Genomic DNA, 26,785 nt, shown 5'->3' with positions numbered 1-26,785 from the left:
ATGGGAAGAGGGTGTGGAGCTCCCATGCCTTCTCCTGGTGCACCACCACTCTCCCAGCATCTCCACGTGTTCAACCCGGCAGCTGTCCAAAGCGAGTGAAACTTTCTATGCTAGGTATCATTTAAGAATATATTTGACATCCATTTGGTCCTAATTTTTAAATGTTTTGTTATGTCCAGCCAGAAAGGCATCCATTGCTTTATTACACTGCTTCATGGTTAGGATGCTTGTCTGTATTTTCTTCTAGATGTTTATTACCTTTTTAAATAAAGAACTGCTTTTTGTTTTTAGTGAAATATGTTCCTGAAGATGCTAGTGAATTAAAATGTAAATACGGTGATGTCTTTGTATATTTACAACCAGGACAGAGGTGACTAGTGCAGATATGACTATATCATACGTAGTCCTTTAAAACAATTAACCTTTAGTGACTCAACATAACTTTTATATTGATTCCCACTGATTCAGCTACTTCCTTAAGGAAAAAAGGAAAACTAAGAGACAATTTAGCTGACCACTTCAACTTAACCTATTCAGTAGATATTAGAATTGGTAGCTTCTAAGATACTTAAGAATTTCCGCCTTGGCTGGTGTGGCTCAGTGGACTGAGTGCCAGCCTGCAAGCCAAAGGCTCACAGGTTCGATTCCCAGTCAGGGCACATGCCTGGGCTGCAGGCCAGGGGCCAGCTGGGGGCACATGAGAGGCAACCACACATTGATGTTTCTCTCCTTCTCTTTCTCCCTCCCTCCCCCTCTCTCTAAAAATAAATAAAATCTTTAAAAAGAAAAAGAATTTCTGGCTCTAAGCCATTTGCCTTTGTCGCTTTATAAAGCTGAATAATTACATGAATAAATGTGTCCGTTTTGAGAGAATTCTTATTGACATCTATGTGTATTATTGAATCACACACCATATGACTGTGTGAAGATGTGTTAGGATTGTTGTAATTTAACTTCGAACTACCTTCATAAAAAGACCCGTTGTGGTGGTGAGGAGTTAGTATATTTTTAGAACCAGTGGGGCATGAGGGCATGTTCCTGGAGCTCACTCATCAGGATCTTTTCAAAGTTCAAGTCCGTACAGATTCAGTCTTGTCTAGATGCAGAGATATTCTCTTGTGGAACTAACTAGTTTTTCAACTTAAACCTTTTATTAGGAGAACTCTACAAGGGAGTCCTTGTAATGACTTCTTTATCTAGTAGCTAATAGTCAACACTGACTGCAAATTATATAGCAGTGTGACCTTTAGTACTTTGAAATTATTTTTATTAAATAAATTTGACATGAAATATTGTATAAGGTGTTCCATGTGTTAGTTTGATACATTTATATATTGTAGATGATTGCTGTTGTAACAATATTTATCACATTGCATAATTATAATACAATATTCCTGTCTAGATCAGCAATTTTCAACCTTTTTAATCTCATGGCACACATATACTAATTATTAAAATTCTGCAGCACGCCAAAAAAGAAAAAATCATATTTTTTGCTGATATGATAAAAAAAAAAAAAGATAGGTATAATCTTAATTCATTCAACCCAAACAGCTATTGTGTTGGCTGTTGTCATTTTTTAATTTGATAATCCAAGGGAAAAGAGGTCAGTGACCCTGACTAGAGTCAGGTATTGCATGTTTTAAAAGTTCCTGTGGCATACCGGTTGAAAATTGCTGGGCTAGATCCATTATATTATGCATTAGAGATGGCTTTTTAAAAACTTGATGCAAGTTTGAACCCTTAAACACCATCACGCTTTTACCCAACTCCCCATTCCCCGCTAACCACCATTTTACGCTCTTGTTTTGATTTTTACAGGTTTGACATTTTTAGATTCCACACATAAGAGATATCATAACAATACTTTTCTTTTTGTGTGATTTATCTCACTCAGTATAGTCTGCTCAAGGTCTACCATGTTGTGCCAAATGGCAGGATATCCTCCTTTCTCATGGCTGAATATATTCCACTGTGGATATACGTACATCTTTCTTATCCATTCACCTGTTGACGGGGATTTGAGGTTGTTTTTATACATTGGCTAATATTATGATAAACATGGGAGTGCAAATATCAAAATATACAAAATAAAAGAATTATAAGAGGAGTCATTGCAAATATTCTATCTCACATGATATTCACAACTAAATATCTATCAAACCCCATTTAAGAGGCTGATGATAAAAGCTTTGGCGGTTTTCAAGAAACACTGGTCAAACCACAAATAAATCTCAGTTCATCAGTTATTATCTAATGTGCAGCTCCTCTGCAGGTAGCATTGCATTAGGTGTTTAAGGACAAGTAGTTTGACTCAATAAATTTTAAAAATATATATTTCAGCTTATTATTCACAGAGTTCTTGGAATAGTTGTATTCTGAGGTTTCTATTGTTGAGAAGTTTGAGGTTTGTGTTGTTTCTCTTTCAGTCCCAAAAGCTCCGTTCTGAGTTCTCCAGGCTTTGGTGGAATTTCAGGTATTGTCTATTAAAAACAAAACAAAACATAGATGCCGATGCTTTCCTTAGAATGTAATTAAATGTGACCTGAAAAACTTCAAAGCAAATACAAAGTTAAAAAGAGCAAAGAATCCCTTGATACTCAAATGATAAATATTTATCTGAGAACCCATGGTTGATCTAAGTCCCTTTCTAGCCCTATATTTATGACTCTATCATCCAGGCTACGTCTTAAGTTCTACAGGACGCACAGAGGGAGCGTTTACATCGCTATCAACGGACAGATCAGAAATTTGAATAACGGTTTTTTAGGGGAGAGCGAGAACGCAGTCCCCCACGACCACAAATTATGCCACCGAGTTCCTCACACTTGAAGAAATCGCAGGGGTCAGAACATCCGGGGTGCAAGGGATAAGCCTCACCCTGGGAAAACCACCTTCATTCTCATGGTACCTCCCCTGCCAGGTAAGTATGAATAAAGCTTTCTATATATGGAAATTTATTTCTGCACTATTTACTGACCCTCCACCATGCATAAAGCAGTGAGCAAAAAAATATATAAAAATGCATTCAGGAAAAATGGTCATGAAAGGCCTGAGGTCACCTTTTTTGGTAACTGCTTTAACGAGATAATTCACATACCATACCATTCACCCATTGAAGGTATAAACTTAACAGTCTTCAGTATATTCATAAAGTTGTGTGTCTATCAGTACAATTAATTTTAGAACTGCACTCCCAAGAGAAACCCCACACCCACCAGCAGGCACTCCCATTTCCACACAGCCTTCCCACCTGCAAGGCACTGCCCTAGGCAATCATGAATCTACTTTTGTCTCTAGGTTTGTCTATTCTGGGCATTTAATATAAATGGAATTATACAATATGTAGTCTTTGTGACTAGTTTCTTTCACTTAGCATGTTTTTAATTTTCATCCGTTTCATCACATATAAGTATTTCACTTCCTTTTAGGAACAATAATATTCTATTATATAGGTATACCACATTGCATATGTCCCTTAATAGTTGATAGACAACTTGGATTGTTTCTACTTTTTCACTCTTATAAATAATTGTCTATGGATATTCATGTACAAGTTTTTGTGTAGACATATGTTTTCATTTCTCTTGGCTATAAACCTGGAAGTGGAATAGCTGGGTCATACGATAACTCTATGTTTAACTGTTTAACTGCCAGGCTGTTTCCCACAGCAGCTGCATCCTTTGACATTCCTCACAGCGCTGTATGAGGGTTTGTTTCTCTACAGCCTCACCAAAAGTTATCATTAGCTGTTTGTTTTCTTTTAATTAATAGCCATCATAGTGGTTATAAAGTGGTATCTTATTGTGGCACAGTCCTTCTGTGGACCTTACATTCTAGTGGAGGAAACAAAGAACAAACAGAGACAAAGGAATAAAATAATTGTGAACTGTGAGAAGTACCCCATGGAAACAAGGGACTGAGACAGAACAGCAGAGGAGCAAGTCTTCTGAAGCTGTCCAAAGGACCCTCACTGCTGGAGGAGATATTTGAGCAGAGCCCTGAAGTTTTGAGGAAGGGAACCAAGCCAAGCACTCCAAGAAGAGGAAAAACATGGCCCTGGGGTGGGAACAAGCTTGATGAGCTGAAGAAGCAGCAAGGAAGCTAGTGTGGCTGCAACAGAGGGGACAAGGGGGACATGATACAAGGGAAGGCCCCTCGCAGGCAGGTGCCAGACTGTGTAAGACTGTGTAAGAGCAGGCTGGACATGAGGACACGGCTCTGCTCTAAATGCAATTGGATGCCATCCTAAGGTTTTTAGGTCCAGGGCAGAGGTGCTCGATTTCATTTTAAGATCACTTTTGCTTCTGTGGGGAGGACAGAGCGGTCCAAGAGGAAGGAAGGAGGACCCTCCTGCACTCACCAGGTCCGGCCGGTAGTACCGGTGCACCACTTGGGCCCCTGCGAACATGGCCAGGAGGCTGGCTGCGACCATCTTCAAGTAGCTGGGCCAGGTCACTCCCGCGGGCATGGTCAGTGGGCTGGGCAGGGAGGGAGAACGGCAGGTGTTAGACGGTTCGCGACTCACGACTAAGTTAAGCTGGGAAACAAGTCTCTCCGCAGTGTGGGCGGGGTCACAACACTGTCACTCTCTCCGCCCCTAGTTCTCCAGGACACCAGGGCGTTGAGAGGGCAAACCTCCTACTGGCTTGAGACCAGCCTTCACTGGGTTCTTAGCATTGGGGTCTGGGCGTTCAGAATTTAAAGGCAGTTCTCGGGGAGCAAGCGGAAGGCCGACCTGCCTTGCTTCCCCCGCACCCCTCCAAACTCAAGAACTGCAGACCCCACTCCACTGGCCCTACAAGTACATCTAGGCACGGCCGGGCCACGGAAGGCAGCGCACTCAACAGCCGCCGGAGCACGGACGGACGTGCATTCAGGAGCCGGAGCAGAGGGCCATGGACTGGACCAAAGTGCGGGGGCCGGGACCAGAATTTTTTAATATCGATTCCCAGGCCTTTCCCAGCCCAGGTTTTTGTCTCCCTATCATTCCCCCTATATCAGGATTTCCCTGGCAGATGTCGAGTCTTGGGCTCTGCTCTGGCTGGATCAGCGCATCATTTCTCCCTTCACAGGCAGGACCTGCTGGCCTTAACTACCTTTTACAAGCTGGTGGAGACTGGCACACAGCAGAGTCCTTAGGTGAAGTCACCTTCTAGTGAGTGATGTTAAAAACACGTTCTATCCTTAAGCGGGGTGTCGTTGGTACCCGAAGCAACTACACTGAGACAGCTATACCTTTATGCGACGGTGATACTGGAAAAAAGGAAACCTGAAAACGACAATATTTAATTATGCAGTTTTAGGGTGTGCTTTGGTTATGGATTGATTTTTGTTAAGAAAAGGTTAATGGAAGACAATTCTGAAGGATTATGGTTATATGTATAAGATGAATCATGATACACTCACTTTTTAAACAGGGAGGTGTATCTGACATAAAATAAACCATGTATTTAAAGCATACAATATGGTGAGCCTTGATACGTGTACATACACCTGTGTAATGATTCTTACAATCAAAATAAACATACCTATCACACCTACAAAGTTGCTTTGTGCCCTTTTCTAACCCCTCCACGTCACCTTCTTCCCTGGGCAAGGGAGAGGAGGCTTGGGAGGAAAAGGGAAACAAGGTGAAGTGCCTTGGCCCTTCTTTTGTTTTCCCATCATACAAGGTCTCCTTGAAGTAGACACATTTGGCAAAGATAGGAGATTTCTCCTCGGCTTCCGCAATCAAGGCTCACGGCAGAACAAGTTTGTCTTGCAGGGTGCTGAGAGAGACACCGATGAGGCAGGAGCCACTTTGTTGATTGTTTCACCATTCCCAAGTCCAATGTCCTGCTCCCCAAAAGCTCTCCAGTGAACTTCTTAAGACAGAAATAAGCAGAGGCCCTTGGTCTGCTGAGATTATGAGTGGAGTTGGCAGACCCAGAAGGCGCAACATCCCACAGTGAGGGAGATCCTGGCTGCCCGAGGGAAACTGAGTATAAAACCTCCTGAGAAAAGTTTGCAGCTCTTTACACATATTTTCCACCACCAGAATTCTCTCTCTGAAACCAGTCAGAAGCCATCTGCTTTAAAACTTTTCTAGATTGTGATCCTAGTGGTTAGAAACCAGAGAAAGAGAAGATGCACTGCTATTCATTCATTAATTCAACAAATATTCAATGGATACCTACTGTTTTGTCCTGGTCTTATCCTATCAACAACCAATGCTGTGACTGCACCAGCCCTTATGGTCCTTATTATGGCTGCAAGACACCCTTCAGAAAACTTTGAAAAGATTACAGCACTCCTGGGGCCTCACAGCGTGGTCAGAGAATGAGCATGGCCATGTGCATGGGCCTGGAGTTCTGCTTTTACTGGGGTCAAATGTGGGGGCCTAGGGTTTCAGAGTTCACTCTTTTATCAGTTAATTTCAAACAAATGAGCAGAAACTGAAAGCACACGAAAAGGGGAAAAAAACAAGTAGCCAAAAATGGTCATTTATTGAAATCAACCAAGATTCCTAAAGCAAAGGAGCCTCAGTTCAGGAAGGTGGCCTGGCTCTGAGAGAGAGAGAGAGAGAGAGAGAGGGAGAGACAGAGAGAGAGAGAATGTGTGTGTGTAAGGTGGCCTGGCTCTTTAACTGTGTGTGTGAATGTATTCATTCTAGATAGTGTGTTAATGTGTGTGTGTCTGACAATGTGTTTATTTTAGATAGCCAATCTATGAAGTGGATGCCTCTTTGAAATGAATGCCTTGGCAAGCAATGCTTAAATTAGGCACTTGCATTACAAAAAGAAAAAAGAAAGTGACTGGGTTTACCTATACCTACTATGAGTCAGGTTCTGAGTAGTACTTCCTAAGGGACACAGTATTTGTAAAAGTTCTGAAAAGTTTTTAAAATATTAAAAGTTTTATTCAAACAATTGACACAATACAAATGAGTCATTCTGTATTTACTCATGAAAGCCTTTTCTTGGATCCCAGAATCAAGAAGTCACATAAAGCGCAGAGACACAGCCATTTCCCGGCCCACATGTTACATTAGTGAGAAATAAACCTTTGTTGCTGTAAACCACAGAGATTTTGGAGTTAGCTGTTACACAGCTTAATGAGGGAAAGCTAATATAGCCCCATATTTTTCATCATGCGAACTAGAGAAAAATAAAAAGCTATCTCCATTAAGATTTAATGAAATCCTTGTACAAAACCCAATGACAACTTGAAAACTAATGAGACAAAAACTAGCTGTAAGAGCCATTGAGAAAAAAAGAAAAAAAACCAAGGGTAGTCTGGAAGGTCATAAAGAAAACGTGATGCCTAAATGGCATCTACTATCGCAGGCTTCAAATATTAATATTTTCACATACCCAAAGTAAAGCAGACAATGGTTTGTGTAAAGTTCTACCTTTTACAAAGCAGTTTCACAATCAACTCAATTTATAGATTAGGAACCTAAGGCCCAAGATGGTACAGTGGCCTGGACTCCCAGGTTTTCTGATTTCATAGACTTCTCTCTCTTACATCACGCTTGATAATTAATGCAAACCAGTTTTTAATCAGGATAACATTTCGGGGGGAAAGGCATGGATAACCCTGACCGATAAGCATAACCACCCCACCTACTCAGCGTCCCCAAAGGTCATCACCCATTCACTCCACCACCTAAGAGGACTGGGGGGGACGAGAACTTACGTCAGCCGAGCGCTCACCCTCCCACCTTTTTTGTCCTCCACTCTTCCCGAAAGGCCAAGCGGCAGGCAGAACTACCAAGGGGGACAAACCTGATTGGGCTGTCCTGCGACACGTGATGCCCACAGGTCTTGGGACTTGGCGCCGAACAAACGGAAGGGCCTCGCAAAAGAGGGGTTTGCTCTGGGGGGAGGGGGAACTAGAAGCTTGGGGGAGGAGCTTGAGCGTGAGCTGCTGCCCCAGTTCTGCCAGCAATCGTGTCCAAGGCTCTGGTTCTTGTCGAGCCGCTATATATACGCCAAGATACTACAGCGACATCGCTCGCTTGCCTGGCAGGAGGAGCCGTTCGCGCGAGCGGCAGCGGGGAATGGAAGCAGAGACCGCGGGCAGGTAAGGCTGGGGCGGAGCGCCGCCCCTCCCCCCGCGCCCCTCACGGCGGGCCTGGCCTGCGGGCGCGCGCACGCACGCAGGGGTCTTTTAAGTGCCGCTGCCCGATACAAAGGCCGGAGCGCGCGTGCGCACTGTCACCTTGCTCTGGCCCCTCCTCTCCCGCGCTGGGCTGAGATGGCTCCTCTGCCCCGGAGCCCTGCGTGCAGCCCTCGCTTCAGTCCTTTCCGGCATCTAGCCGGCTTGAAAATGCGTTCGTGAGCAGCCGGCAGTCTCCTGTTAATGTTTCTGGTTGCCATTCTTGGCTGCATTCCGCTCTACCCCTCATTATCATGCGAAGAGCTGCGAAGATGGAGTAGCACTCGTATCCGTCCAGGAGTTTTCATTTTAGAGTTAGGGTTACGGTGGCTTCCTCCCCTAAAGGTTTGCTAGAAGCATCGCCAGGCGCCGCAAGGTAGATAGCATTGCCGTTTCGGGGCTCTTGGATTCTGGAGCCATGGATAACACTCCCAAGAAGTTACCTAAAAATGGCTTCTAATGGTCTTGGGGACGAACTCAGGAGTCTTCTTGTAACATGGCCTTTGGGGAGCGTTAGACGCGTGGAGGAAACGTAGTGCCAAAGCAGAGGAGTGATCGTCTGTAATGGGATAAAGTACTATTGGACATACGAAGAATTATCCTGACTCTGAGTAGCCGATGCGCCCTGAAGTTAGGCGAGACACTTCACTTCTCCGGGCCCGGTCAGGGCTGTAGAATAGGGCATCGCTGGAATCCAGTTCTGACATTCAGTGAATCCGTGTTATGTGGAAAGGGTTGAGTGACGAAAGCAGCCTTAGAATTTAGGAAAGGACACACATGTAGATAAAGTGGGGACTTTATCCTGACTTTGGGGGTCCACTTCTTTCCCGGAACTTTACAAATAGAAGAAGTCAGCAGAACTCGTGAAAATCACTCTCACCCTTGGGATCTACAGATCAGAATCGAAACGGGTAAAACCTGCCATCAAGTGAGCTCCATGTTATAAGCCCTTTTTCAGTGTCTTACAAAGCAAAGTAATAGGTCTCCAGTACAATGGTTAGATCAAAACTGACATATTCTGGCTTCACTTATAGACCATTTTTAAGTTTTGACTTGCAAAACTTTAGCCTCAGAAAATATGGAGAATTATGCATTAATAGTGTATGGAGTTTAACCTTGAGAATAATAAAATGACAGGCTCCACATAATCCCAAGAAAGTGGTTCTCTGTCACCCTTTGTGCTTATCAGGGAATGCAATGGAATGCTGGATAAGACTGAGTCTGCTTCTCATTTTTGGCAGATTAACTTTAAAAAATTCAAAGAAAAGAATTGTATGGGTATAGACTTTGAAAAAGAGAAGATAGCCCAAGAGTCATAACAAGTACTTACAGCCTAACCAGAGAGGAAAAAAGGAAGAAGAGGGCCAGTATGTTTCTAATGAGATCAAGCATGAAAAGGACATTTACCAAAGATGGAAGTAAGATGCCAAATCAAAAATGACTGGAGAAGTGTCACACGGACCACTGAGAATACAGACAGGGAAGATTAACCCTTGAATGAGATCAGGCATTCTAGAAGTGTTAAGGAGAGCAAGAACGTGTTTGGTTAGGTGTGGGCAACGAGAAGGACAAGAAAGGTTTGGGTTTTCTGCCTAGTTGTCCAGCATGGTGTTAGTAGTGACAGAAACATAAGCACTTAGTTCTGATCATTTTATTTTTTTATCTCCTATGTTAAAAAAAAAAAAAACAAACGATTGCACACCGGAAATGGGGGAATGAATGTCTGTAAGAGATTTAAAGCTCGAGATCAGTGAGGGCATTTAAGAGAACTTTTAGCTGCTGTAGCAGAAAGCATATTTCCTGGCCTGGATGAGTGGGATTTCAAGTGAGGGGCCACATTGCAGCGGTGTTTGAGAACTTGGAGACAACAGGAGAGGGGCCCGAAGCCAGCAAGTAAATGCATGGGTCCCTGTTCCTGCCAAAGGTGGAATCTGTCCTCTTAATTTATTGACTTTGATCCTAAATAAAATGTTTACTTCTCAGTGGTTATTGAGCATATCTAAAAGGAACTAGTGACCACTAGGCTATCGTATACGTTAAGAAAAAAGCAAGACCTACTTAACTAGATCATTCCCTTTTAGATAATGATACTAGACATCAGGAGGTTGACAGGAGACACCTAAAATATTTAATGATCTCCTGCTGTTTTTATTATTGTCATGGTGAATTTATTATATACTAGGCACTGTTTTAGTGTTTTACACCTGTTAACTAATATGATCCTCATAACCAATGAACTAGGTGCAACTATCCCCATTTTGTAGATGTAGAAGAGGACATAAAGAGGCTAAGGAACTTGCCCACAGCGCTAGTGAATGGCAGAGTTGAAATTTGAACCCAGCAAGGCAGTGAGGCTTCAAAACCTGCCTTGCTAACAACTGTGCCATGCCACTTGTGGGTGGGGATAGCAGGGTGGGCAGGGGAGCTAGGAAGATGGAATGTTAGCAGTCTAATTAGGGGAAATCAAAACTGGCTAACTACTGAGAGAGTTAAGGGAAGGCTGAAGAGAAGTCTGTACTGATGTGCCATTTAACTCTACCCCAACTTTGTTCTTTCCCAAAGCTTAACGGCTTCAGGGTGCCGATGAAATGATAAAATTTGTCTGTGACCTAACTCTAGGATGGGTTTGTGGAACTGATGGGTTGAATCAGAATCCGGATCAATCCCAACTGGCTGGAACGCTGAATCATCTTTTACAAAAAGAGGCAGAATCCTTTGTTTAGGGATGGAAAAATCAATGATACAAATGTGAGATGAGAGAGAGGTGTTAAGGGGAAGTTTTCATTGGTGGTGAACTCAGTATGAATCAACAGTATACTGTGAGTGCCAGTAAAGCTGGTGAGCAGTGTACTGTGAGTGCCAGTAAAGCTAATGTGTTGGGTTCTGTAATGTCTCCAGGATGAGGAAGTTGATAGCTCTGCTCAGTTTCAGGACCATGGGGCTATATCTGAACTATTTTTATTTTGTTTGCTTCTGAGCGCCAAACATGACGAAATACTGAGGAAGCTTGAAATCATACTATATGAAGTATGCTGGGGGCTCTGGCTTATTCTGTACCTTTGTGTTTACAGTTTCTAGTAGACTGCAAAGCAGGTACCCAGTAATGTGTGGTGAGTACCCACACTTCCACTTAAGCAATATTGAATGTAGTCTTTAAATAGTTATGGTATTCTGTCGTAGTTTATGTAACTAGTCCTTTTTACTTGAGCATTTGGATTATTTAGTATTATCGATTGATGTTTTTGTAACTGTTCAGTGTTGTATGTGCTTGCTTAAATGAAATTAATAAAATGTTGCTATGGATGTTTATGTGCTTCCAAAATTCATGCTGAAACCTAATCCCCAATGTGATGGTATTTGGTGGGGGGTGGGGTGAGGGGGTGGTCTTTAGGAGGTGATTGGTGCTCTTATAAAAGAGATCCCAAGAGAGATGTGTCACCCCTCAGAAGCAGGCCCTCGCCAGACACTAAATCTGCCAGCGCCTTGAAAGTAGTCTTTCCAGCCTCCAAAACTGTAAGAAGTAAATCTTTGTTCGTTATCCACCCATTCTATTGTATTTTGTGGTAGTGGCCCAAATGGACTAAGACAAGTGTATTTAGAAAGAGCAACTTAAATCTTTAAAATAGTGCAAAATAATTGTGAATTAAATAGGTTGGAGTTGTTCCTTTTAGAGAAAACCGTAGAGATTTAGTTTTTTCAAATACAGAAATCTGAATTAACTGGACTCCTCAGTCAGCTCTGTGTGTGTTTGTGTGTGTGTGTGTGTGTGTGTGTGTGTGTACGCATGTGTGTATGTTTTGAGAAAGACTTTTGGAAAATACACAGTTCATCAGGAAAATACACAATTTCTAAATTTCAGACAGCTATAAAAACCAACCCTTTGAGCAGTGCAGTTCAAGAGAAAGGCAGTGCACATGGAGGCTAGGAGAGAGGAAGGGGTTAGTAGCAGGAAAAGGAGACCGCACACAGAACAGGTGGGGACACACATAAATGATAGGGACAAGGGAACACGGGAAAATAAAACCATTCATTCCTGTCTAGCCAGGTCGCTCAGTTGGTTAGAGCGTCATCCCGATAGGCCAAGGTTGTGGGTTCAAAATCCAGTCGGGGCATATAGAAGAAGCAGCCAATGAATGCATGAATAACTACCACAACAAATCTGTGTAGCTCTTTCTCTCTGTCTCTAAAACCAATTAAAAATCATAAGTTTTATATCAGGGAGTTATAAAAAATAAAAGCATTTGGGATATGTCTGGAGTCTGGACAGATTTGGCCCTATTTTCTACACATTCTCTGTATACAAAAGCAGAAACCCCTTAACCTCACCTCTTATTCTCATGGTGATGAAACTGAGCTGCTGCAAGAATGAATGACTTGACTGAGTGCTCTTTTGTCCGCTCCCTCTCATACAGAGATAATTGTTGTTCACAAACATTGCAGAATTCTGAGTTATGAAACGGAAATCACCATACATTAAGGATGAAAGAAGTTTATGCTGCTTACAAATTTAACCGCTATTAGATAAAAGAAAATGAGATTATCCAGAGACCTTTTGTCTTCTAGTATTCAAGTTCATGAAGTTCATGACAGATGTCATGCCTTCTTCTGCCAAGCAATAAGAATGTTATAATCCACCCTCTTTTCCTTACACATTCTATTTTCCATAGCTTTATTTTTTTGTTTCTGTTCTAATTTAACTTACTGCTAAGTGTCACTTAAATATTACAGGTAAATTTCTAGATTTCTTTCAAAATTGATATGTAAAATAGAAGTCCAGATATTTTTCTTCATTGTTTTTCACTTTAGTCAACTGACTTTGAAAATATTAATTTTCAATTTCCAAACCCCAGAATTTCTCAAGATCCTTAAGGGCCCCTAAATATGCTAAGGGAGGCACATTTTGGAAATTTATTTTTTTAAGGTTCAGAATCCTTTTGTAATGTGAATGGTGTCTCCCAACTTTGCGTATTTTAAGCTTGGGTCTTCGTGAAGCACTCGAAATGGAACCCATCTGTGAAACTCTTGACAGTGGTAGCAAGAAACATGGGGGTGAGAGGGTGGCAGGTTGCCTCCCTGACAGTGTGGCAGACTAAGAACAGACCTCGTGCATTTTTTGGCCGCTCACTTCTTGTGACCACAGGTCTTTACTTTTATATATTCCAGCTGAAAGGGCTGTGAGCCTCTGGGAAAACTGACACTGGCCACAGTTACAGTTCATTTTGCTAGAATTTCCAGAGAATAAACTGCATGTGATCTCGCAACGTAACCTAGCCATACCAACTCCTCATTAGAATACTTAAATCATAAACATGGAACAACCAGTGTTTTGGCAATTTATGAAAAGAGCTACAAATAGTATTAAAGAAAAATGAAAAAAGATGTTTTACTTTGTGCCAGGCACAATTTAAGCACTTCCCTTCTCTTTATTTTTATATTTTAACTTATAATCCTTGGCTATATATTTTTTCTATGTCTAGCCTTAGTTTACAGTCTTGTTTTGTATTCTTTCCCATTTTAAAGCATATATTAAATGTTTTCTGTGCTTTTACAGAATGTCAGTACATTTAATTTTTAGGAGCTGCGTAGTATTTTCTCATGTTAATGTTTCCTAAATCGTTGTATTATCTTTATTTTTTTAAATATAATTTGAGAATAATACATTTAAAGAAATAAAATTCTTCAGATATACTTTAATATCTTTATTACTAATTCTTAACCTTTTTAAATGAATTGTTCCTTTAAGAGAGCTTGAAATTAAAATGCCTCTTCTGCCTTGACTGGTGTGGCTCGGTTCGGTGTTGTCTGGCAAAACCACAGGTCGCCGGCTCGATTCCCAGTTGGGGCACATGCCTGGATTGCAGGTTTGGTCCTAGGTCAGGGCATGTATGAAAGCCAGCCGATCAATGTTTCTCTCCATCTCTTTCTTCCTCTCTTCTCTCTCTCTAAAAGTAAATTTTAAAAAATTAAAAACAAAACAAAATTAAATAAAGTGCCTCTCTGGTGGGTTGTCCATTGGTTAAACAGCAGGTTGAGCCTCTGTTTTTCTTCACAGATCTAACATTCTAGCCCATGGGTAGACCCTGACCTCAGGTCTGTCTCCGCCGCTTACACTTTTGCAGGGGAACGCTTTGGTTTGCCTTCTTTTACAGCCGTTTTATTAGGGTATGATTTACGTACTATAAACTTGACCTGCTTAAAGTATACTAGTTTGCCTTCTTAATTTCTGCTTTCTGAGCTCCCTGTCTTTCTCCACATGCAAAGAAAGAAACATAGTAAGTAGAGTATGTTGCCACAGAACATACGACTTTTCTCTCCAAGTAGTAAACAGCACTCATCCACCTGGTTTCCTGGTGTTTTTCTCCCTGCTGTGTATCATGTGGCATTATTTGGCATTAGCGTAACTTGAGTTCCATAAAATATATTTACTTCCCTAGCTTTGGGCTGATAGTGGTTTACGGTCATCAGAAATATTTTTGGGAAATTGTTTTCTGTGAAGGCCTCTGCTCCTTATATTGAACAGAATAGTTTGAATAAATTTTAAATCATGTTCAGAAGAAAGGTCTAGGGTGGGTTTTCCCCCCCATAAATCCACAGACATTCATAAAATATTCATTTCTAGTCCTCATTTTGTAGCAGAAAAAGCAAAAACCCAGCAACAATTTTAAAAAAAGATCCAATGAGTAAATAAATAAACAGGTAAACCAAAAGAGAACTTTAAATGAGATTGGAGGAGGCTGAAGACTATATAATTTTATTAACCCATGTCACCCCAATAAATTCTATAAAGTAAAAAATGATGAGCAAGTTCTGGGAATTAGTATATAGCATCACCATGCTAGTATATACTTGAGCATGGCTAAGAGAATAGATCTTAAATGTTCTCGCCACAAAAAAGAAATGGTAGTTATGTGGCATGATGGAGGTGTTAGCTAAGGCTGGGGTAGGGGTCACTTTGCAACATAAGTGTATCAGATCAGCATGCTGTACGGCTTTAACTTACACAGTGTTATACGTTAATTTTATCTCAAAACCCCGGGGAAAGTTAGGCTGGGGGAGGGGTAGATTGGGGGGAATCTCTGTGACAAGATTAAATACTGAAGGTAGGAACACTAATTGTTTTTGCGTTTCTATATGGACTAGAGGGCCTTTCATGTCTCTCTACTTGAAAATTCCCATGATCTCATTTCAGAGAAAGTACAGGCTGACTTGACAGGACTGGTAAGTTTTATTGATGACACATCTTGTCATTAAACAGTGTGAGAATTAATGAATGTTTGGTTAGCAGGCACTCGGTAAAGGTTGGGTGAACGTGTACATATGAGAATAGATCTTTCTCGTCACTCTGCATCTGTTGTCAACTCTAAGTAAATACTAGACTGGTTTCAGAATATTTGGATCCTGACAATTTTTTACAGCTGATCACTTAAACTTATGTTTGGGTCATTTTACCCTACTCTGTTACATTTCATTGTTCTTTCAGCTATTCCCTTCAGCAAGCTCAAGCTTTTTATACATTTCCATTTCAACAAATGATGGCCGAAGCTCCTAACATGGAAGTTATGAACGAGCAGCACATACCAGAAGTTCCAGAGCCAGCCCCTGCCCAGGAACCTGGACAAGGTATTTTTTTCACCAGGCTACTATAGAAAATTAGCTATTGGACTAGCCGACTTATTTAAGAAAGGGTTTAATGATGAGTTGTAGTGTTAAAATGTTTAACCCATTTTTTTAGTACTTAGTATGTGTCAGGCATGTGATAGGTTTGGGGGAATAAAATAACATGGATTCTGCCCTGGAATAGTTTATAATCTAGTAGGGGAAGATAATAAGTAAGCACCAATCATGCCTCAGCACATACCACAGTGAAGAGGGGCATAGGATGCTGTACCCCCGTGGGGTTGACACCTAACTCAGACTGAGGCTCAGAGGCAGCTTCCCAGAGCTCAGAAACTCAAGGGTAAGGGAAAATTTCACGCCAAGGGAGAAGCATGTGCAAAGCACAGACAAGAAGCAGCGTGGCAGTTTAGAAAGGAGTGATTCTGTATCAGTGGATTCTGGGTTACAGCAAAGAAATGGTGAGAGATGAGGCTGGATGGGGGCAGGTGAGGCTCGATTAACCTAAAAAAAAAATGTATTAGGTTGGCCAAAAAGTTTGTTCAGTTTTTTCCATAAAATAAAAGACACATTTTCTGTTTTCACAGTAACTTTATTGATTTCGATATTTTGGGATGTTGGTTATCACCCACGTGGTATAATGTTGATTGTTCTCAATTAATGTCTCAATTTGATTGCTATCAACTTCAACTGGTCTACTATACCATGAAGCATTATCCAGCGAGAAGTCTCCAGCTCGAAACTTTGTAGACCATTTTGACATATTTCATCAGTCACAGCATCTTCTGCATACATTGCACAAATCTGTTTTTTGTGTGTTTCTTGAAATACTAAAGAATAATATGCTGAAAGTGTCACTTATTTTCTTCCATCTTCAATATTAAAACAGCTACATAAAAATTCATCAATTTGGATGTTTTATTAAATGCACAGTAATACGACAGCTGTCAAAATGCAGTCTTAACAACATTGTTTTGAATGAAATTAAAGACAACTAAGTGCTACTGGCGCCATTTTATGGAAAAAAACCAAATGAACTTTTTCTCCAACCCCAATATATATTTATCCTGAAGGCAATAGGGATCCAACCCCAATATATATTTATCCTGAAGGCAATAGGGAGCATTGAGAGAATGTAAGCAGAGAGTGACTTTAGTATAATAGCATTTAAAAATATCAGCCTGGCCCTGACTGCTGTGGCTCACCGGATGGAGCTCTGGCCTACAAACTGAAAGGTCGCTGGTTCAATTCCCAGTCAGGGCACATGCCTGGGTTGCAGACCAGGTCCCCAGTTGGGGGCATGTGTGAGGCAATCGATTGATGTTTCTCTCACAATCAATGTTTCTCTCCCTCTCTTTCTCCATCCCTTCCCATCTCTCTAAAAATAAATAAATGAGATCTTTACAAAAAATAAAAGTATCAACCGGGAATTGTATACCTGTAACCTGTATAATTTTAGTAACTAATGTCACCCCAATAAGTTCAATCAGTGAATCAATAAGTAAGTAAAGTAAAATAATAATCTGCAAGTATTACAGAAGATAGATTGGGTGGTAAGAGAGCAAGCAGAACTTGGAGGCAAGGAGTATATTAGAGACTCTTTGAATCATCTAGGGATGAACTAAAGAGGACATGAGGGGGTGGAGAAGAACAGAATTAGGAACTACTCAGGAAGTAGGATTAAGTACCTGGCCTTGGTGAACAGCTTTCATGGGCACAAGGGAGAAAGGAGAATCTGGAAGTAACTCCCGGGGCTGTTGGATGAAGGAGGTACCATTCACCAAGACAGAGAATTAGAAGAGAGGGGAATAGATTTGGGGGTTAGGGAGTGGAGAGAAAGGAATGGGTTTCCCCCGTGTAGCAGTGTTGTACGAGAAATGTGCTCAGCGTTCCCGCTGACGATTCCAGGAGCACATCTGGCTCCACTACATTGGAGATAGCCCTACCTGTGACTCCGGCGTCTCTGGGCAGGCAGCACGAGGACTTTCCCAGCTATAAGCTGGTGGAGGTGGATCCCTTGGCCCAAGAGTAGAAAGGAGGGATGGGAGGCCAGGACGGAGAAACACCAAACAGTAGTAGCATGGGGCAGGAGCCTAAGATATTACAAGAGAGATGTTAAAGAACTAAGGGTAAGAAAACCAAGGCTTCCTGTTGGATACAGTGGTTCATGACCAGGATTGCCCCCTAGGGATATTTGTCATTGTCTGAAGACACCTTTGATTGTCATGACTGGCAGGGTGCTACTGGCCTCTAGTGGGCACAGACCAAGGTTGCTGTTAAATATAGAATGTTACACATTCTATAATATACAGGACAGGACCCCATCACCCAAAATTATTCAGCTTAAGATGTCAGTAGTTCTGGGACTAAGAAACTCTGCCTTAAGTCCTGAGGTCAGATCCCTGGTCTTGCCTTTTGAAAAAATACTACCAGCCAGAGAGTTCATCCTCAGCACCTCTAAACTGACAACTGACCTCTCTGGCCGTGTGTGGAACGGAGTATACTCATAACCTCTAAAACAAGCCCACAAGCTATTTGAGGCTTCTACTGCTGGAATTATGGGGAGATTGAGTAAAAATGTTTCCCCTCCTCTCTGTTTTGCTATCTACTTATTCTTTCATTTGTTTACTTAACTTTTTATGTATTTACATTTAGAATTCCTATAAAATAGTATATAGACACTTTGTATTCATGGGGAGGCCAAGATGCCAGGTAAGATTGTGTGAAAATCAATCTATGATGATTATGGAGGCTTCATCTCAAGAACAGTCAGTAGAGGAAGGGAGAGTAGGGAACAGGGGGGCCACATGAACCCACTTCTAGGGTGAAACAAGGGGAAGCCATTGTAGAGGAGACTGATGCTGGGAAATAGAAGAGAAAGGTAAAAAGGATGTTGACAGGGTGGCTTCTGGGAAAGCTGCCTTAAGTTTGTAATTACGGTTTTCTGCATCACATCCTGGCAATCATTGTGTTTCAGAAGCTCCAAAGGGAAGGAAACGAAAAACAACAAGACCAAAAAAACCAGTGGAACCCAAAAAACCTGCTGAGGCCAAAAAGTCTGCCAAAGCCACAAAATCAAAAGAAAAGCAAGAAAAAATTACAGACACGTTTAAAGTGAAAAGAAAAATTGACCGTTTTAATGGTGTTTCAGAAGCTGAACTTCTGACCAAGACTCTCCCAGACATTTTGACCTTCAATCTGGACATTGTGATTGTAAGGATTTTTATCCTCATCTGGTTTTATAAATAGCGTTGGTCGGTTAACTTAACCTTTATCCTTGCAAATGATTTTGCTGAAAAGGACCATTTCTGAGAATCCTTTTGGTGGTAAATGGTGTCGCCTTTGTGAGGTTGTATTATTTGGGGGCATTTCAGGGGGTGGGCCCCTGAGTGGGGCTGTCTGCTTTCCAACCCTGCCACATGGCTTTGACCCTAGACAAGCCTTAACCTTTCTGAACACCAGTTTCCTCACTGGTAAAACAGGGGTGCAGTTAAGTTAAATAGTCCATGTAATTCCCTTAGATTGCATGGCATCTGTGAGTTCTCCACATGTGATAACATTGATTTTTGCCCGTAATTGTAAGAGACATCAGCGCGCAAAGAGCTGGGTGGGTGCGTGGAGTAAGCTGCTTGTGGAGAGCTGAGACGCAGGCGTGTGGCCGGACCTGGGATCAGGCTGACTGATCGCTCCAGAACCGCTTTCTTTCCAGCCCAGTTGGGTGGGAGTGGGGGCCTGGAAATATGAGGGAATAAAACTGGTTTCTAAAAACAACAGCAAAACTTTCAGCATAAAGGAAATTTCTTTCCTCGGAATGGAGTACTTTGTTCAGGTCAAGAGTAGATAATTGATAAATGATACTGTTTATGATGCTAGATTGAATTTTTATTTTCATTAATTCAGTTTTGTCCACCACTCCTCCACAGAAGCCCTAAGGCTTAAACCTTGCTAAAATCTGTAAACTTTTTTTTTTTCAGATTGGCATAAACCCAGGACTAATGGCTGCTTACAAAGGGCATCATTACCCTGGACCTGGAAACCATTTTTGTAAGTGGTTACTTTTTTATTATTATTTTACTTTTAAACTAGATATCTTTGTTAACAGTATATAAGTTCTTAAAAAAAATACAGTTTGTGTTTTTAGTAAGAGAGATTGTGTATATGTGTAAATATACATGCATGTTTTCTATATGTATATACAGAAAAATAAAAGGTTTGGAATGACTCATCACTGTTAACATTTTGGTTTATGAGAGCGGAGGGGCATGAACGGGAGTACTTTCTCTTTGTTTTAGTACCTTTTTTAAAGTTTTTTTTTTTTTAGCTGTTGCCTGCAGACATAGCAACAATAGTACATCATCATGCCAGTGCAGGCAGGATGCTGACCTATCCAGGTTTCTGCTGGTCGTGTTTCTTAGGAGACATGCAATGGTTGCTCACTGGCCATCAAGTTAAGAAGTGCTGTGATTGGAGACATTCTCCACAGATACTTTGTTTCTAGAAGAAAATGGTATTAAACACCTTCACACTTGCAGAGTGAGCCTTAAAGCCACATATAACTGCCGTCGTACTGTCCCGTATATAAGTCGTCCTACCTAGCACTGCCTTATAGAACAAGGCTCGCTGTGCGTAGGCCCTTAGGACATGCTAGTCGATCATCTAAGAGTAACATGAAAAACATTTAGGGCAGATGATAATAATGTTTTGGGCATGAATAGCATATTGTCACCATTAATTAATTTATTTATATTAAAAATTTTTTATTGTTACTCTATTACAGTTGTCCCAGTTCTTCCCCCTTAGCTCGCCTCTGCCTAGTCCACCCCCAACTCTAGAGAATTTTTAACTTTTCATTTTCTCCACTGTCAGGGGTTTGAATGTTGAGTCCATCTGTGTGTGTTTATTGTTTGAGGTATTCCGGGGGCAAGTGGTGATATCACCAGTTACGAGGAAGGAGAACTGTGGCAAAGTTTCCTATCCTGGCTGGCTGTGTGTTCTCGACAGGCATTTACCTTAACCCCCTATTAAAAGGAAATAATAATAGTAATAGCTCATAAGATAATTATGATTAACTGAGATAATACATGCGAAGGGCTTAGCATAGTACCTAGCATATAGTAACTGCATATGGTATTTGACCTATGTTATAATCTGTTTCTTTTTTTAATTTCAAGAATAGGACATGAACGACCACATCAAGCCACAGGGCAGAAGCCTTTGCCATCTGTGGGAATAAACTAAACTCTCTTTTCCATAGGGAAGTGTCTGTTTATGTCAGGACTGAGTGAGGTCCAGCTGAGCCACATGGATGATCACACTTTACCAGGGAGGTATGGTATTGGATTTACCAATATGGTGGAAAGGACAACGCCAGGAAGCAAGGATCTTTCCAGGTAATTAATTGTGTGTAACATGTATTTTTAGTAGGTTGGAAGCTTGACCATGCTGGTGCCTCATACACTCTAGGAAAACTATATGTGTCTAGTTCAAGCTGAGCTTTTACTGAAAGCTATCTGAATTTAGCATATTATAAATATTGTCATACTTAAATTTTGATGACTTTTTAATTTAATTTTAGTAAAGAATTTCGTGAAGGAGGACGTATTCTAGTGCAGAAATTACAGAAATATCAGCCACGAATAGCAGTGTTTAATGGAAAATGTAAGATTTACTTTTAACTTTATCTTTTTTCCTTGGTAACAGTATGGGCAATGTAAATATGTTTGTATTTCATTTTAGGTATTTATGACATTTTTAGTAAAGAAGTTTTTGGAGTAAAGGTTAAGAACTTAGAATTTGGACTTCAACCTCATAAGATCCCAGACACAGAAACTGTAAGTCCTTAAAATTACACTTGTAAAACAACTAATAGGAATTTTTTCTAGCTAGTTGGTCTTTTTTATTTGGTCTATCCATTGTAATTTATGCCATGAAAAAAGAACACTGTGTTTGTTGAATAATATCTATATATCAACTTGAACTAATAGTTATAAATTAATTTAGATACCAATATAGTTTTATTTTCTTTTTTTAAGGAAACATTTGTCAGATGAATGCCTTAATGGTGTTATGTTATTTGGCTAAGTATTGAGAGAAGCTGGCTCACACTACATTCAAACTATACTTAATGGCATATTCTTATCAAATTCAAGTGAGTTAGCCCTTATTCAATTGTGAAACAAACATGTAAATATAGACACCCCAAGTAGTAAAACTGTAATTGCTCCACTTTTGTTTGAGAGCCATATAAATAGCACAGCCCATTTGCAGACACAGCTAGCCAATGGGACGGTCATTTGGTACTGCTGTCTTATACATAAAGGCATCATGAAATAACACAGTGGTTTTCAAACTCTCCCATTTCTGCAGAGCTTCTGCAGACATTTGGTTCAAACTGTGCTTCTTAAATATAGTTTTTAGTTTTGTTGACAACTTTCAGAAAAAACAACACACCTGCACAAACCCATGTGTTATAGACAGCATTTTAAAGGGTAGGGAGCCAGTGTGTAGACAGGTCTTTTGAGACCTCAGAATTAAGTTTCTACCGCCTTTCTTTGGTTTTTAACTTCTAATAAATATGTGATTGATACAGTAGGTTGTAACACTGGTTTTTCTCTAAATTGAGGCCTACCCTTGTCCACTTGGGTAAAATTATACATGTCAGTTTGCTGTTGCCTAATGCACATTGCATTATTGTCCCTTAAATGCCAGATGAGGCTCAGGTATGTGAGCCTCATGGACATGTGATCGTAGTAGTGCAATAGTAAGTGACCTTAAGTCATATTATGATAGGTAGTTTTAGCTCTTATTATGAACTGTGAGTACATTTATTTTGTTTAAGTTTTATTCTTTATCATAAAATATTCAATTATTGGTAAAGTTAGTGATTCAACTTTGAAACAAAAAATATCTACTTTTTCAAGTTTCCGTTTCCCTTCAATCGAAGAATATTTTGAGATTGGAGAATGTGCTGTTACAAAATGTGGTAGCATTTGTACCTACATATCAGTGCCTGGTAAATGAAACAAAATAAGTAAATATTTTTTTCTGTAATAGTGGTAAGGAGGCCAATTTAAAAATAGCAAAAATTGTAACTGGAAAGTCCATAATCTAGCAGTCGCACTGTTTTACATACGAGAGATGCTCTCTGCAGGGCAGCTTATTGCCACCATCCAAATATTTTTCTGCCTGGCTATTCCAGTTTTAGGAACTTATCCAACAGATACGCACCAACTTTCTAAATTAAATATGTACAGGGTTTATCACAGCTTACAATATTAAAAGATTGGAAGCAACTTACACGCACCCAGTCAGGCTCTGGTTAAATAAATATGAAAAGCACTACACATTTATACAAACGGAAGCTCTTTTTACTCTGATATAGAATGATCTCAAAAGCAAGATGCAGGACGGAGAATAGAGCATGTATACCATCTGTGTGTGTTTTAGAAGGGGTGAGGGAGAATTATTTATTCAGACCCATTCCATTGTACAGTCTGACTGTTCAGTGACCGGCGACCTTGGCTGCCCTGGAAGAAGGGTGCCAGGTGGTCAGAGGCAGAACTGGGAGGGAAGGCTGCACTGTAAACTCACGGGCCTTTCTCTGCCTTTGCAACTGGGAACCGCATATTTACTATTCACTATTGAAAAGAAAAGACTGTTCATGGATAGATGAATGTCGGGGGTAGCTCCATTGTTTTTGAGTTATTAACTTTGTGATGTGTAAATATTACAAATCTGAACTCAAACACAGCTACTTTTATTGATTTTGCATATATTGGCATGTGGTAAGTAACCCAAAGACAGACAGATTTTCTAGTCTCAACAGGAGTGGATTCAATAGAATTATAAGATTTCTGTAACTATAAAATTTTATGATTCCAGCTCTGCTATGTTATGCCATCATCCAGTGCAAGATGTGCTCAGTTTCCTCGAGCCCAGGACAAAGTTCATTACTACATTAAGCTGAAAGACTTAAGAGATCAGTTGAAAGGCATTGAACGAAACACAGATGTCCAAGAGGTTCAGTACACATTTGACCTACAGCTTGCCCAAGGTGTGTCACCGTTGTCATTGCTTGTTCTCATTCCGTGTGTGTATGCACTGCAGAGTCTGTTGTGGGTTTACCAGCAGGAGAAGAGAAAGCAGCTACGTTTGCAGCCAGAGCGCTCTGATAATGGATATTAGTCACTGTTAAAATCTCCTTTTACTGCCGTCTTCCCTCTAATCTGGTGCTCCCACAGAGGTTGAGGCTATAAGAAACATTGTAACCCCCTAAAATTAAACCTTACAGGCTTTAACATTTCTTAGGAGTGAATGTAGTATATGTTACGAAAAGTGAAAAAGATGTATCTCAGTGTACATGACCATTTAAGAGGAAGAGAGCACCGCGGTTTCTGAGTGAAGCTATTTTGTAAGATTGTTGTACAAAATCAATTTTAAATCCCTTCACCCCCCTCGCAGAGGACGCAAAGAAGATGGCTGTTAAGGAAGAAAAATACGACCCGGGTTACGAAGCAGCGTATGGTGGTGCTTACAGTGCAAACCCGTGCGGCAGCGAGCCTTGCAGCTTCTCTTCGGACAGGCTAAGTATGTTCCTCTCCATGTGTTTGTGCTTTTAAAGACTTGCTTTTGTCAGGATTGGGGGGTGGGGGTGACTCTTTTTAAAAATAAATTATTGAAGAATGGGAATTATAAAAATCTGTTTAGTGACTTACGGAGAAAATGTGATGGTTATTTAATGTTTAACTATACCAACTTACAGCTCATTTTAAATCATTAACTTTTTTTTTTTTTTTTTTTTTAGAGAGAGGGGAAGGGAGGGAGAAAAAGAGGGAGAGAAACATCCATGTGTGAAACATGGATTGTTGCCTCTCGCACACCCCCAGCTGGGGACCTGGTCCGCAACCCAGGCATGTGCCCTGACTGGGAATCGTACTGGCAACCTTTCAGTTCACAGGCCGGCACTCAATTCACTGAGTCGCACCAGCCAGAGCTAAGTTGTCTTAGTTGCATTTTCCTCCATGAATGACAAATGAGGTTTTATTAGTCCTATATCTGAAAATAGAACAGAATCTCGTTGTATTCAAGAAGCTTGCTTAACTATTTTAATAACAGTTGTCTTTCACTGCAGTTAAATCTCCTAATTTGATCATTTAAAGCTTTTAAATGGAATAAAGTAATGTTCTCCCTTTTCCCCCCAGCAGCTGACGGTGGAGAATCAACTTTCGGTGATGTTCCAAACGGGCAGTGGATGAGCCAGGCGTTTACAGACCAGATTCCTTCCGTTAATAATCATTGTGGGACGCAAGAACAGGAGGAAGGAAACCATGCTTAAGAATGAATGGTGCTTCTCAGCTCTGCTCAGATGCTGCAGTTTTAATGCAGTTGGCGAGAAGTGGCCCTCAGTTTGCTAACTGAAGTATTTTATTAGTGTTTTACTCTGGTGATATAATCATAGTACAGTTGTATGGTAGAATCAACTGTATGAACCTAAGTAGTTTGGAAGGAAAATGTAGGGGTTTTGGGGGGGTTATTTTCATGAGTTTCTGTGTTTGATTTAACCATCATTCCAGCATTTTACATAAGCCTTTTTCATTTATGAAGGGATGGATTTTCTTTTGGAAGTCACTTTTAATCTGTGATTTTAAAAGGCAACAGTCTGAATATTTATATTTGATTATCTTGATTATCAACTGTGCATAAAACTAGATATACCATTATCCCTTTTATGCCTAAGAAGGGCAAACTAATCATAAGAATATAAGAATTACCACCTGTAGAGAGGCAGATGTGTTGATTTTCATGTGAGGTTAAGCCTCAGTGGAGTCATGTTCACACCCAGGCCTCTTTACCAGTGGCGATTGTCTGTGAGGGTTGCTTATTAGTACCAATGTAGAGTGCAGCCTTGCAGCAGCAAGACTTAACCTGGCCTTGCCTGACAGGGCATCGAACCCTGGCCATGGCCTCTTCGCCCCTGTGTGTTAATCCTCTAATAGGCAGAAACTGTTCTGCTGGGATGCTAGGCTCCAGAGAAGGCAGGAGGCCTTTTAAATTTTATTACTACATCTGCGTTTTACTTGATGATGGGGAAGGAACTGAATTTCTCTTTCCATATCTATCACCATTCGAATTTTATCCTCCTTGGCTTTAAGGATATAACATGGAAAGTGATGAAAAATGCACTTTCAGGCTGAGCAACAAGATGCTGGAGGTGTTGGATAATTTTATTTAAACTGGTGCTTTATGTACATGAGATGTACTAATATAAATAATACAGAATTTTTTTGCTAGTGAAATCTAATAAGTCAGGAATTTGAAGAATTCATCCTCTACAGCATTGCTCTTTGTTACTGTGGACTAAGTTAACCTTATGTCAAAGTTGTTTTGAAGTAATGTACCTTTGTGATTTTCTAATGAGTTCTCCAAGGTGCTACAAATAATCCAGATGGCTACGCCCAGCTGATATAAAGCTGGGTATTTGGAAATGCCAGTTGAATTTATTCCTGATCATTTATACCCAAGGGCATGCTTTTCAGTATGAAAATGTTTAGCAGGTGTTTTTTTTTTTTTTTTTTTCTAAAAGATTATATGGCCTGTTCTTTTTTTTTATAAGAGAAAACAAATCCTTGTTGTGAACCTTAACATGCTTTTTAGCTGTGGCTATGATGGATTTTATTTTCCTTTAGTCTAGATCAAGCTGTGTAAAAGTCATTCATGTTATTTAAATCCTGTACTGTACTGCTGTTTACATGGATGTTTTGTGCAGGTGCTTCGACGTGCCTTGCATCAGGGATTAGGAACAATTGAATTATTTTTTCATGGCACTGTGTAGAGCATGTAACTAGGTATTGCTTTGGTATATAATAATTTGTAGCCTTACAATAGACTTTTTTTTATTTAAGTGGAGAAAATACCCTTTAAATTATGGACACTCACTAGAGGATGGGTTTGAGGATTTTCCAAGCATACAACAATGGTGTTTTTCATTAAATATGGCAGATGAGTAGTAAATGTTGATACATGACAATGT

At 40.5% G+C, this 26,785-nt stretch overlaps 2 protein-coding genes and 1 non-coding gene across 6 annotated transcripts; 1 reads left to right on the top strand and 2 right to left on the bottom strand.

Annotated features, from left to right (window-relative positions):
* Nucleotides 1-2,318: 2,318 nt before the first annotated feature.
* Nucleotides 2,319-8,115, bottom strand: UQCC6 (ubiquinol-cytochrome c reductase complex assembly factor 6). Of its 3 annotated transcripts, XM_090272597.1 has the most exons (4): nucleotides 7,681-7,733; nucleotides 5,100-5,272; nucleotides 4,364-4,481; nucleotides 2,319-2,483 (listed from the first exon to the last, which is right to left on the bottom strand). In XM_090272597.1, exons 3-4 carry the CDS (start codon nucleotides 4,469-4,471, stop codon nucleotides 2,388-2,390), a joined length of 204 nt encoding a protein of 67 aa, XP_090128723.1. In that variant the 5' UTR covers nucleotides 4,472-4,481; nucleotides 5,100-5,272; nucleotides 7,681-7,733; the 3' UTR covers nucleotides 2,319-2,387. The 3 variants fall into 3 exon arrangements, with proteins under 3 accessions (XP_090128723.1, XP_090128722.1, XP_090128721.1); XM_090272596.1 differs by lacking the exons at nucleotides 5,100-5,272; nucleotides 7,681-7,733 and adding an exon at nucleotides 7,770-8,115; XM_090272595.1 differs by lacking the exon at nucleotides 5,100-5,272 and having other exon boundaries at nucleotides 7,681-7,756.
* Nucleotides 2,768-2,931, bottom strand: LOC150011154 (U1 spliceosomal RNA). Its single transcript, XR_016510957.1, has one exon. It is a non-coding gene; the product is annotated as a U1 spliceosomal RNA (small nuclear RNA).
* On the top strand, nucleotides 7,831-26,320 carry TDG (thymine DNA glycosylase). Of its 2 annotated transcripts, none has more exons than XM_090272594.1 (10): nucleotides 7,831-8,067; nucleotides 15,623-15,762; nucleotides 18,734-18,969; nucleotides 19,731-19,800; nucleotides 21,011-21,146; nucleotides 21,332-21,414; nucleotides 21,493-21,587; nucleotides 23,638-23,809; nucleotides 24,217-24,342; nucleotides 24,960-26,320. In XM_090272594.1, exons 1-10 carry the CDS (start codon nucleotides 8,045-8,047, stop codon nucleotides 25,088-25,090), a joined length of 1,212 nt encoding a protein of 403 aa, XP_090128720.1. In that variant the 5' UTR covers nucleotides 7,831-8,044; the 3' UTR covers nucleotides 25,091-26,320. The 2 variants fall into 2 exon arrangements, with proteins under 2 accessions (XP_090128720.1, XP_090128719.1); XM_090272593.1 differs by having other exon boundaries at nucleotides 24,957-26,320.
* The last annotated feature ends 465 nt before the right edge of the window (nucleotides 26,321-26,785 follow it).

Source organism: Furipterus horrens, unplaced genomic scaffold, assembly GCF_987537825.1.
Source record: "Furipterus horrens unplaced genomic scaffold, mFurHor1.1.pri manual_scaffold_4, whole genome shotgun sequence".
Lineage (NCBI taxonomy): Eukaryota > Metazoa > Chordata > Mammalia > Chiroptera > Furipteridae > Furipterus > Furipterus horrens.
This window is presented reverse-complemented; position numbering and strand designations above follow the sequence as displayed.